Source organism: Equus przewalskii, chromosome 1 (genome assembly GCF_037783145.1).
Source record: "Equus przewalskii isolate Varuska chromosome 1, EquPr2, whole genome shotgun sequence".
Taxonomy (NCBI): domain Eukaryota; kingdom Metazoa; phylum Chordata; class Mammalia; order Perissodactyla; family Equidae; genus Equus; species Equus przewalskii.
In genome coordinates this window covers 56,900,870-56,912,909 of record NC_091831.1, presented here as the reverse complement: position 1 = coordinate 56,912,909, position 12,040 = coordinate 56,900,870, and the positions used below count along the sequence as shown (strand labels likewise).

General features: G+C 37.1%; 1 protein-coding gene across 1 annotated transcript in view; it reads left to right on the top strand.

The window, feature by feature from the left end:
• DNA2 (DNA replication helicase/nuclease 2) overlaps positions 1–12,040 on the top strand; it is a 46,741-nt gene that overhangs the window by 22,775 nt on the left and 11,926 nt on the right. Inside the window, exons 7-14 of the mRNA XM_070563938.1 lie at positions 1,397–1,514; positions 2,049–2,214; positions 3,458–3,652; positions 5,367–5,597; positions 9,115–9,231; positions 9,310–9,419; positions 9,735–9,844; positions 10,496–10,720. Of these exons, the coding sequence (XP_070420039.1) occupies positions 1,397–1,514; positions 2,049–2,214; positions 3,458–3,652; positions 5,367–5,597; positions 9,115–9,231; positions 9,310–9,419; positions 9,735–9,844; positions 10,496–10,720 (1,272 nt within the window). The remainder of the gene's footprint in view (positions 1–1,396; positions 1,515–2,048; positions 2,215–3,457; positions 3,653–5,366; positions 5,598–9,114; positions 9,232–9,309; positions 9,420–9,734; positions 9,845–10,495; positions 10,721–12,040) is intronic.

Genomic DNA, 12,040 nt, shown 5'->3' with positions numbered 1-12,040 from the left:
TGGCCCTTGGAATTTCACATGTCATTGCAGCAGATTTTATATAAAAGATTCAGATTCAGAATACTGAATTGTATAATCAGGGATGAAGGAGTCTTTCTCTTATGAAATCTTTCTTGCCATTCTTAATTGCGTACCAGATACCAAAGGTTTTCAGGAGAGCTTTTCAGTTTGGAAATGAGCAGTAAGGTCACCTTGTTGTTTCACCTGTTAGTGAGTTTCACAGACATTGGAGGTGGAGGAAAAAATAGGTTTCCACTCTTAGAAGACTTGAGCTTTTCACTTTGGTAATACAGAAATGGCTGAGATTGTCAGCTAAAGACTTGGCTACACTAAAGCCTTCTTGAGCAAGGAGAATCATTGCAAGATCCACAGAAGAAAAGCTATTTTTGAAATCAGAGATGTGAAGAAATGTGTTCTCTGTACATTTGACTGAAAATTTTTTTACTTTTTTTTAGGACATGTTTGAAATCACTTTAGAATGCTAAAAGGAAGAGAAATATAAAAGCATTTCAGCATCTAAAGTGGTCTAGATTAAAAGATTTTTCCTCGTTAAGGTTGCTGCTCTAAGTTGTAGTGCCTTCAAGGCAAAGAATATTATATATTTAATTTTGTTCAGTTGGAACTTTCATCTTTGCAAGAAGAGAAGCTGCACGAAGAACTTTAGGAATAAAATAATATTTCTTGTATTTAAAAAATGAGGAAATTTATTAGAGCAAAGCTTGAACAAAAATATTGGAGTTTATTTTGCATATTCATTGTGCAGGAAACAAGGAGACATTGAAGAATTAATTATAGTAATTCGTTGAGTTATATAGATATTGGAGATGAGGAGAGAAATAGATTTCCCCTCTGAGAAGATTTGATTTTTTTCACTTTGGTAGTACAGAAAAAGCTTAAGTTATAAACTACCTTCAGTAAAATGGATTGTATTCCAAAAGTTCATTTGTAAGTTAGTAATTTGGCATTTGAAACATATTTTCTTTTTTTTATTATTTATTTATTTATTTTTTTGAGGATTATTAGCCCTGAGCTAACATCTGCTGCCAATCCTCCTATTTTTGCTGAGGAAGACTGGCCCTGAGCTAACATCCATGCCCATCTTCCTCTACTTGATATGTGGGACGCCTGCCACAGCATGGCTTGCCAAGTGGTGCTATGTCCCCACCCGGGATCCGAACTGGTGAACCCTGGGCCGCTGAAGTGAAATGTACAAACTTAACTGCTACACCACCCGTCCAGCCCCTGTGTTGCCTTTTTTGGCTCTTGTTATTTTCAAAAGGGAAATAGCCTAATTGACCTTTTGGTTTTAAAATTAGAACATATGTTGATTGCAAAACGTATATAGAGATACAGAAAGTTAAAGTTTTGTTTGACAAAATGTACAATGTTTTCACAGCTTGTTCTGTACACACTGCTAAGCCAAGAGAGAAGAGCTGACCCGGAGGCCGGCCTGCTGCTCTACCTCAAGACTGGGCAGATGTACCCCGTGCCTGCCAACCATCTCGATAAAAGAGGTCCAGCTGCTTTCCCTCAGTTTTACTTCTCTGGGTTTTGTTTGTTTGTTTGTTCTTTCTTCAACTTTTGGTGATACGTATTTATACCTGACAATCGCTCACTGCACTTGCTAGGCCTAATACAAGTTGTAATTTGTAGTTGTATTTTTTAAAAAGAATTTTAACAATACGCTGAGTAGTTGAAAATATTAACCTTTTAAAATTTTATGTTACAGAACTTTTTTTTAAACTTTCTATCTTATAGTCAAGACACTCTAGATAGCTATATTTATCCTTAGCATTCAGCTTATAAAACACAGTATTTACTAGTTATGAGACATATAATTATTTAAAGAACTTATCAAGTGAACAAAAATTGAAGTAAATATACCAAATTGTTAACAGTAGTTATTCTAGTGTAGTGGGAAATATGAATGTCTTTCTTTACTTTTTTTATGTTTTTGAATCTAAAGTGTTACTTATATAATAGAAGACAGATGTAGTAAATATTACTTAATTCTTTAAATACACTCACCCTTTTTCCCCCCCCCACAGAATTATTAAGGCTAAGAAACCAGATGGCATTCTCTTTGTTTCACCGAATTAGCAAATCTGCTACTGGGAAGGAGAAGACAAAGCTTGCTCCTTTGCCAGAAATAATTGAGGAACAGCAAACCTGTAAATATTGTTCGCAAATAGGCAACTGTACTCTTTATAGCAGGTAAACACATGGTCTTCCCAAAATATTAATTCCAGTTAAGTATGCACTCAACTCAAGATGATTTAACATTGTTGGCTGGTCTGGCACTGATGATTTCATTTTAGTTATTTTTCTTTGTATGTAGTACTTCTAAAATGAAAGGAATAGAGAAAAAACAAAGCACAGTTATTTCATATTTTATAACAAACCTGTTTCCTTGGAGAATAATAGAACTATTGTTTTTCAAACTTTTTCCAAAAGTGGATATTTTAATCTTGTTCGTATAGGTTCTGGGGAAATGAAATAATTTTAGGACTTATGGAGTCTGGCTAAGAAAGATGCAGTATAGGCATTTTGAATACAGTACAACTTTTTAAAAATGATATTTCAAGAAGTCTTCCATTTCTTAGTTGCTGTTTTAATTTCAGGCCTTTGTAGTTAAAAACAGGGAAATTGGTTCTTCCAGACAGTTTGATATGATCCAGTGAACTTGTCTTGCTTATATATGTCTATTTTTCTATATTTGGCAGGTTTATTAGCTGTCTTATGAACAGTCATATGTTTTTATACCTTCATAGGCCAGTGAAAGTTGTGAAGAACACAAAAAAGTAGTTGGATATAAATACAGACTAGGAAACAAGATCAAATCAAAACTAAAGTTCTAATTCAGCCTGATAATTCACATAAAGGACTTTTAAATGTAGTGTATCAAAGGATCTCTTAATGGCAGAGGACTGTGAATTGTGGGGAGTCTGGGCCTGTAGTACAAGCATATTTTTTTGAAATCTTGTTTTATTCTCAATGTTTTATATGCTATTCTATAGTATATTTGTGTCTATATAAAAATTTAAAAGTTAGTATAAGCAAAATTGATACTCAACACAATTTTCCATGTTTTTATGTTGACTTTCTTATGGCACAGAGCTGGATGTACAAATAGTGTGATTTTGAAAAATGTAGTCATACAGAAAGCCAAAACTTGCAACCTATAGGAGTAAAGACTAGAGAATACCAAACTTAAGTAGTTGTTCGTGGGGTAGTTATTGATGACAAAATAATGCAGTTTTGAATTTCTTATGTATTTTATTTTGTAAAAAGCCATTTGGCTTATAAAATGTTGAAATGACTTACAAAGAAAATTGGGAGCTGTGGTTATAAGTTATGATGATCATCATGTATGTGTACTTATTTTAGAAATACCTCATTTCATAGCCAGCCAGATAAATGCTTTATACATGTCTCTGACTTGGAGCTTTCTCTTTAGAGCAGTTGAACAACAGATGGATGACAGTTCAGTACCAATTGGCATGCTGCCCAAAATAGAAGAAGAAACTCAGCATCTGAAGCCTACACACCTAGAGTATTTCAGCCTTTGGTGTCTAATGTTGACCCTGGAGTCACAATCAAAGGATAAGAAAAAGAATTACCAAAATATATGGTTAATGCCTGCTTCAGAAATGTAAGTGGTCCACTTAGTACATAGTAAAACTTCAGTAATTTGGATTAGCTAGTGGGATGGCATTAGGAATTCATGACAAATACAGGTAACGTAGCATGTTAAAGACATGCAACTTCATATATTCACGCCAACTCCAGATGGCTGTCAGTGAGTTGTTTCTAAGTAGAGCACCATTGTTAGTTATTTTCAGTATGTTAAATATCCCTCAAGAAATCTTATTTTAAAAATTATTAGTAGGGGCGGCTGGCCCGGTGGTGCAGCACTTCCACTTACATGGCCCTGGGTTCGCCGGTTTGGATCCCAGGTGCGGACATGGCATGCTTGGCAAGCATGCTGTGGTAGGCGTCCCACGTAGAAAGTAGAGGAAGGTGGGCATGGATGTTAGCTCAGGGCCAGTCTTCCTCAGCAAAAAGAGGAGGATTGGCAGTAGTTTGCTCAGGGCTAATCTTCCTCAAAAAAAAAAATTATTAGTTGAGGGGCTGGCCTGGTGGTGCAGTGGTTAAGTGCCCACGTTCCACTTTGGCGGCCTGGGGTCCGCTGGTTCAGATCCCGGGTACAGACATGGCATCGCTTGGCAAGCCATTCTGTGGCAGGCGTCCCACATGGAAAGTAGAGGAAGATGGGCATGGATGTTGGCTCAGGGACAGTCTTCCTCAGCAAAAAGAGGAGGATTGACAGCAGACGTTAGCTCAGGGCTAATAGTCCTCAAAAAAAAAAGAAAAAAAATTATTAGTAAATCTTTTTTCGCCAGTCAAAGGAGTATAAACTTGAGTATATCATAAGGTGAATTTTAGCATATTGGTAGAGTGCAAATTAATGAAGTTTTACCTAATATTTTAAATATTAATATTTAAAATTTCATATTTTTAGTAAGGTTTGATACAGATTCAAATTTTCTAAAGTTGGTCAATCTTGTGTTTTGTGAGATCCGTTTTTTACAAGTTACTTGTAAAGTTGTAGTTTTATATATCTTTGCATAGTATTTTTCTTTATGTAACGTTTAGTTGCTTTTGATCCATTTCTTTCTTTCCAGGATGCATATTGATATAATGTGACTTTAGAAATAATTGGATCATTATCTCCTTAATACTAGATTTTTAACACAAGAACACGTTACAGTGGAGAAAGTTTCAGTAATTTTCGCTAGACTACATGAGTACAGTGAATACGTCAAGTGTACATGGCAACAAGCTTCTGAAGCTGTGTGCTAGTTAATAGTAGTGTCTGAGAGATTGTAAATGCTTAATACTTCTTTCTTAGAAGCAGTGGAATTATCAGTTTGCTTGCCATTATTTTAATAACAATAATTATAAATTCTCTTGTAAACACTAAAGAAATAGGTTACTTTTTTCTTCACGTCAGGTTCAGGAACAGGTTATTACAGTTTGTCTTCCGTAATGTTATGTGTATCAGCACAGGAGGTGGGGGTGTCGTTCAAGGATCAAAGTGCTGATGCTTACGTTGTTCAGAGATCCCAGCCCGTGGGTGCAACATGGGAGGTGCTCCCTAGCACTCAACTAGAGGTCTACAGGTGAGAGATTATTTTTTAGAACTAATAGAGAGTTGTGGAAAATGTAGAAATGACAGTCTAAGTATTTGCATTAGAGTTTCCAGGGGTCAGATAAACAAGTAAATTGTGGAAAAATGCAAATACAGTATTTGTATATGTGGTGTAAATGTAAGCTCGCTCTCTCTGCCTGTCTGTCTTTCACAGAGAGGAGAGTGGCAGCTGCATTGGAAACCTGATCAGAACAGAACACGTAAAGACAGTTTGTGATGGACAATATTTACATAATTTCCAGCGTAAAAATGGTGCCATGCCTATCACAAATCTAATGGCAGGTGACAGAATTATTTTAAGTGGAGAAGAGAGAACGCTGTTTGCTTTGTCTCGGGGATATGTGAAGGAGATTAACATGACAACAGTAACCTGTTTATTGGATAGGTAATGAAACGTTCCTTTTTTGTGGGGTGGAGTAGGTAATAGCTTTATTGATATATGAATTACATATGTATATTTCATGCATTTAAAGTGTACAATTCAGTGGTTTTTAGTACATGCACAGAGTTATGCAACCATCACTAAAATCAATTTTAGAACATTTTCAGCACCTCAGAAAGAAACCCTGTACCCTTCAGCAATCATTCCCCCAGCCCTTGGTAACCACCAGTTTCCTTTCTGTCTCTATAGATTTGCCTGTTCTGAACATTTCATATAAATAGGATCATATAATATGTGGTCTTTTACTGGCTTTTTTCACTTAGCATACTGTTTTTGAGGTTCATCTTCATGTGGTAGCATGTATCAGTACTTCATGCCTTTTTTGAAAAAGTGGAGGTAAAATTCATATAACATAAAATTGACTATTAACCATTTCCTTTCTTTTTTTTTCTTTTTGAGGAAGATTAGCCCTGAACTAACATCTGCTGCCAGTCCTCCTCTTTTTGCTGAGGAAGACTGGCCCTGAGCTAGCATCTGTGCCCATCTTCCTCCGCTTTATATGTGGGACGCCTACTACAGCATGGCTTACCAAGCGATGCCATGTCTGCACCCAGGATCCGAACTGGTGAACCCTGGGCTGCTGAAGCAGAACATGCGAGCTTAACTGCTGTGCCACCGGGCTGACCCCTATTTATTTATTTTTTTAAAGATTGGCACCTGAGCTAACAAGTGTTGCCAATCTTCTGTTTTTTTTTCTTTCTGCTTTTTCTCCCCAAATCCCTCCCAGTACATAGTTGTATATTTTAGTTGTGGGTCGTTCTAGTTGTGGAATGTGGAACGCCACCTCAACATGGCCTGACCAGTGGTGCCATGTCCCCGCCCAGGATCCGAACCGGCGAAACCCTGGGCTGCCGAAGTGGAGTGCGCAAACTTAACCACTCGGCCATGGGGCTGGCCCAACCATGAACCATTTTAAAACATACAATTCAGTGGCATTTAGTACATTCACAGTATTGTGCAACCATCACTTCTATCTAATTCCAAGACCTTTTCATCACCCTGAAAGGAAGTGTTGTACCCATTAAGTAATCATTCCCTACTCCCCTCTCCAGCTCCTGGCAGTAGCTAACCTGCCGTCTGTCTCTCTGGATTTATCTATTCTGGATATTTCATATAAATAGAACTATACAATATGTGACGTTTTTGTCTGACTTCTTTGACTTATCGTAATATTTAAGAGGTTTATCCCCACATCAGCGTTTATCAGTACCTCATTTCTTTTTATGGCTGAATGTTCCATTTTGTGGATAGACAACATTCCATTCATACATTCACCAGCTGATGGACATTTGAGTTGTTTCCACTTTTTGGATGTTATGGTTAGTGTTGCTATAAATATTCACATACAAATTTTTATATGAATGTATTTTTATTTCCCTTGTAGGTATCTAGTATTGGAATTGTGGGTCATGTGCTAATTTTGTGTTTAACATTTTGAGGAAGTACCAAACTGCTAACCTTTTTTTTAGTACTTTATGTTCCATAGTGCTTTTGTGGACATAGTCTTATCTAATTCTCACAACCTCCTGGACAGCAGGCAGGATAAGACACCTGGTGTTAGCTATAAAGCTTGTTTCTCCTTCTTAGCACTTTGAGCACTCACCATTTCATTCTCTCTCTTTTATTTTAGAAAATGGTTGTTCCTTTATTATAGTGATGTAAAGTATGTTTGTCTCAGTAAAAACAAAGTACGTTCATTTAAAGAAAAATATCAAGGAAATAGAATAGTTGGTGTGAAAATTTGTGGTAGAGACTAATATCCATGTTCAGCAGTCCATGTTCCCCTCTTTCTGCACTCCCAGCCTTCCTTGCGTTTAAGTGCAGGCGTGTGCCACCATTTCTTAATGGGCGGAGATCAGCAGTTGGGATGCAGTGATTTCTGGGTAATCGCAGTGGAAATATCCAGGCTTGTTCTCTGCCAGTCAGTAATCCCACTTAAACCATAGCCAACCCTAGTCTGAGTTTCATGATATGGGAGTATGAGCCACAATATTTCTGTCGTCTGTTAGGATTCCTTGCAGTCTCTTGCAGTGTTTATTTAGTGCCTACCATGTATTAGGTGCTTTGCAAATCCTCAGGGAATTTATAGTCTTGTGGGTAGACAAATAGATACATTTTCAGACTAATAAAACAAGTGTTCGAATTGATGGGAACACAGAGGAGAGGCATTTAACCCAATTTTAGGAGGCTCAGGGAAGGCTTTTTGAAAGAGATCATTCTGGATCTTCATCCTGTGGATTAATAAGTTAGCCTGGTGAAGCAGTGTGAAAAGAGTATACCAGACAGAGAAAACATGATGCCTGTTCCCTGAACTGAGGCATGCTGGGGTGATATAGTATGAAGTGGAGTATTCAGGAAGGTGCAGGCAATTATTTCTGGAATGTAAAAGATAAAGAAGGGAGTGCTTGGAGAGATCAGGTCATAGAAGGTCTTATATAACCATGTCAAGAAGTTTTTAGTTTAATTATTCAGCTGTATTAAAGAATTTTAAGCAGAAGAATGGTAATAATCAGATTTGCATTTTTCTGTGGATGCATTGTGGAGAATAGAGTTAGTTAATAGAAGCCAAACTGAAAGCAGAGAAACCAGGAAACTGTTGTACTGGCCTAGGCTAGAGGTGACTGAGGGCTGGGTAGTTTTGGCAGAGAGGATGGAATGACTTTGAGAAGTATTAGAAAGTAAAAGTGGCTGGCATTTGGATACAGATTGCATATGTGGGTAGGGAAGAGGATTAAGGAGAGGGAAGGCTCGAGGCAGCAGTGTAGATGCAAGTGCCATTAATTGGGATCAGGACCACAGAAGGAGGGTCAGGTTCGGTAGGGACGAAGAGTTTTTCACTTTTGAATATATTGAGCTTTCATAGCCTGGGTTTTAACCAAGTGGGAAGATCTTGCTGTCTGCTGGATATCCGAACCTGAAGCTTGGATGAGGAACCAGAGGGGAGAGGAATGTGACGTCAGGCCTTAAAATGTAGATTTGACATTTAAAGCCATATGAGGGCATGGGACCCAAGGAGAAATGACAAGAAAGAGCAGTACAGAGGACCAGGGAGAGGACACTAGGGAACACCAGGGTCTTAGGTGCTGATAGAGGAGTGGGAGAAGGTGTCAGGAAAGAGACGTGTACTCCAGGCTGGAGGTGGGAGGAGCCATGTGCAAGGATCCTTCTGGGGGTGGTGATCACAAGGTCAGATTGCAAGACCAAGTGAATTGTCAGCAGATGTTGTAGGTTCATGATTATTAACTACTTTGACCTTGGTGCCTTGTGCGCTCCCCTACTCCCTTTTCCCACCAATCCAGGGCTTTGTGCTGTCTTGGGCAAGTATGAATTAGGGGCTGGTAACCATTTTAATAGCTATTCTGGCCCGTTTACTCTTAGTAGACAGCAACATATTTCTTACACAGACAACCTGACTATATTAAATGAAAAACGTTCACGTACATCTGTTTTGCTGTTGTAGGAACTTGTCAGTACTCCCAAAATCAACTTTGTTCAGATTGGACCAGGAAGAAAAAAGTTGTGATATAGATACTCCGTTAGGAAATCTTTCTAAATTGATGGAAAATACTCACACCAGGTTTGTAACAGTGAATGAATCTGAATTTTACCTCACTTCCCTAAAGAATATTACTTAAACCGTTTTTTTTCTTTTCAGCCAAAAACTTCGAGATTTAATCATTGACTTTCGCGAACCTCAGTTTATATCCTACCTCAGTTCTGTTCTTCCACATGATGCAAAGGATACAGTGGCCAGCATTCTAAAAGGTCTGCTATCATCAGCATGTCTGCTTCCATTAAGTTTTCTTGGTTCTATTTGTAATTTAATCTCCATTAATGAAAATTAATGTAGTTTTTAAAATTCAAAAGTTTTAATAATTTATTAAACTTGGAATTATATTTTTTAAGTGAAGTCTCTTTGGAAGTAGTTTACATATATTCTTTCATGTCACCATTACATTTTCTTACTTTGAAAAGATATGTTGAAGAGACTTGAGTAGAGGCTGCTTTTCTTATAAAATAGTTAATTTTCTCATTGAAATTCAACACTCTTTTTCCTGTTATTTTTAAATTTAAATATAGGTTTGAATAAGCCTCAGAGGCAAGCAATGAAAAAGGTACTTCTTTCAAAAGACTACACACTCATCGTGGGTATGCCCGGAACAGGAAAAACAACTACAATATGTACTCTCGTAAGTTTATTATTCTTTTGCTTAGAAACTAAATATTTAAATCAGCTTCTCCTCAGTTCAGGGAATTGATCTGTGATATCAAAAGGGCTAAATTTTAAATCCAAATGGCTTTATTTCAAATTAACTTTTTAGAATGACATGCGAAACGGAAGAGCTTGCATAGTTGTGATCATGCTTGTAGATTTCTTGCATTTAGGATTGTCTAAGATCTCTTTCTGTTGGTGATATATGTACCATTGTATGTTTTCCTTCCCTTTAAAAAATAGCAAATTATACAGAGGCAGTTGAAATAGATTTTTCTTGGACTTTTTTTCATGTCAGTAAATTTCTGAGCAGTCTTAGAATAATCATAATGATGGCAGCAAATATTTATTGATTGATACTGTGTGCCAGGCACTATTCAGAGTTTATATGTATTCAATTTTATAATTATTAATAATATATTATTAACATATCATTAGTAACGTGATGATAATGACATGTTATTTTCATAAAACATTTTGGGCTTTATAATTTTAAAAAAGTTGCTTGGCTCAGCTCTTAGATATGCTTTCTATTGAGTTTCCTAATTCTATCTGAAAAATGTAAGCATGTTTAAAATTATCTGGAATCAAAAGTAATGCTGTTTTCCTTTCTCTTATTCGTTATTAGGTAAGAATTCTTTATGCCTGTGGTTTTAGTGTTTTGTTGACCAGCTATACACACTCTGCTGTTGATAATATTCTTTTGAAGTTAGCAAAGTTTAAAATAGGATTTTTGCGCTTGGGTCAGACTCAGAAGGTACATCCAGATATCCAGAAATTTACAGAGGAGGAAATTTGTAGATCAAAGTCCATTAAATCCTTAGCTCTTCTGGAAGAACTCTACAGCAGTCAAGTAAGTACAATTATTGAATAACACTGACAGTAATTTCTGTAGCCAGAATGGGGGGAGAAATGGCGCTTTGGGAAATTCAGTTGCATTGACCAAATTTGCATGTGATTGATTTATGTAAACCACAGGGCCAGTTTATTAATTTATAGTTTGCTGTTTGCTTCTGAGCTGAGGTTTCTGGTTTACTATTCAGGGCTCCCATCTTCTAGTTTAAAATATCCTAGTAAAGGAAAACTGTTTCTCTCTTATCCCAGCACTTCTGACATTAGCTAATGGAGTTAGTGCAAACCCCACAGGTCAAGGGCTTGGTCCCACAAGACTGCCCGCACTTCAGTTCTCATTTGCAAGTCCAGGCCTGCTGTGCTGCTGAGTAGCCGGCTATAAAATGGGTTTCCATGACCCCCTCCTTGGGTTCAATACTTTGCTAGAATGGCTCACGGAACTCAAGAAAGTGCTTTACTTACTATTACTGGATATATTATATAGGGTACAGTTCAGCACAGCCCAATGGAAGAGATGCATAGTGTAAGGTATGTGGAAAGGGGATGGAGCTTCTGTGCCCTCTCCAGGTAAGCCACCGTCCCAGCACCATGTGTTCACCAGCCCAGAAGCTCTTTGAACCCCTTTGTTTAGGGTTTTTATGGAGATCCCATCACATAGGCATGGTTGATTAAATCATTGTTCATTGATGATATGCATTATCCCCAGCCCCTTTCACCTTCCTGGAGGTGGAAGGCGGGGTGTGGACTGAAAGTTCTAACCTTCTAATCACATGGTTGCTTCCTCTGGCAACCAGCTCCCAGCTTCCCTCATTTGTGTAAACTCTGGTTTGGTTGAAAGAGGCTTATTATGGGTAGCAAGAGATGTTCTTCTCACCCTTATCACTCAGGAAATTTCCAGAGTTTTTGGAGCTCTGTGCCAAGAACTAAGAGGAAGACCAAATATATATTTCTTATTGTATTACAGTATTACACCCAGAAAACTACTAATACATAATCAAGATTTTTTTAGTGAGTTTGAATTAGAAGCAATGGTACGTGAACAGTCTTGTGATAGGTTTGATATAGAACCTAATTTTTATTGTATTATTTAATGTCTGTATGTATTTTTACTGGAAAGTCTTAACTAATATTTCTGTCTATTTAAAATATCATCTAAAATAAATTAGATTTAATAGGCAGTTCCTTCAACTCCTTTGTCTAATATCTACACCAATTATTGAAAAATTTTGAAGTGACTAAGATGTATGTCTGATTGGCTTTTTCTTAAATTGAACTTTTTATTTTGAGATAATTATAGATTTACATACAGAGTTGTAAGAAA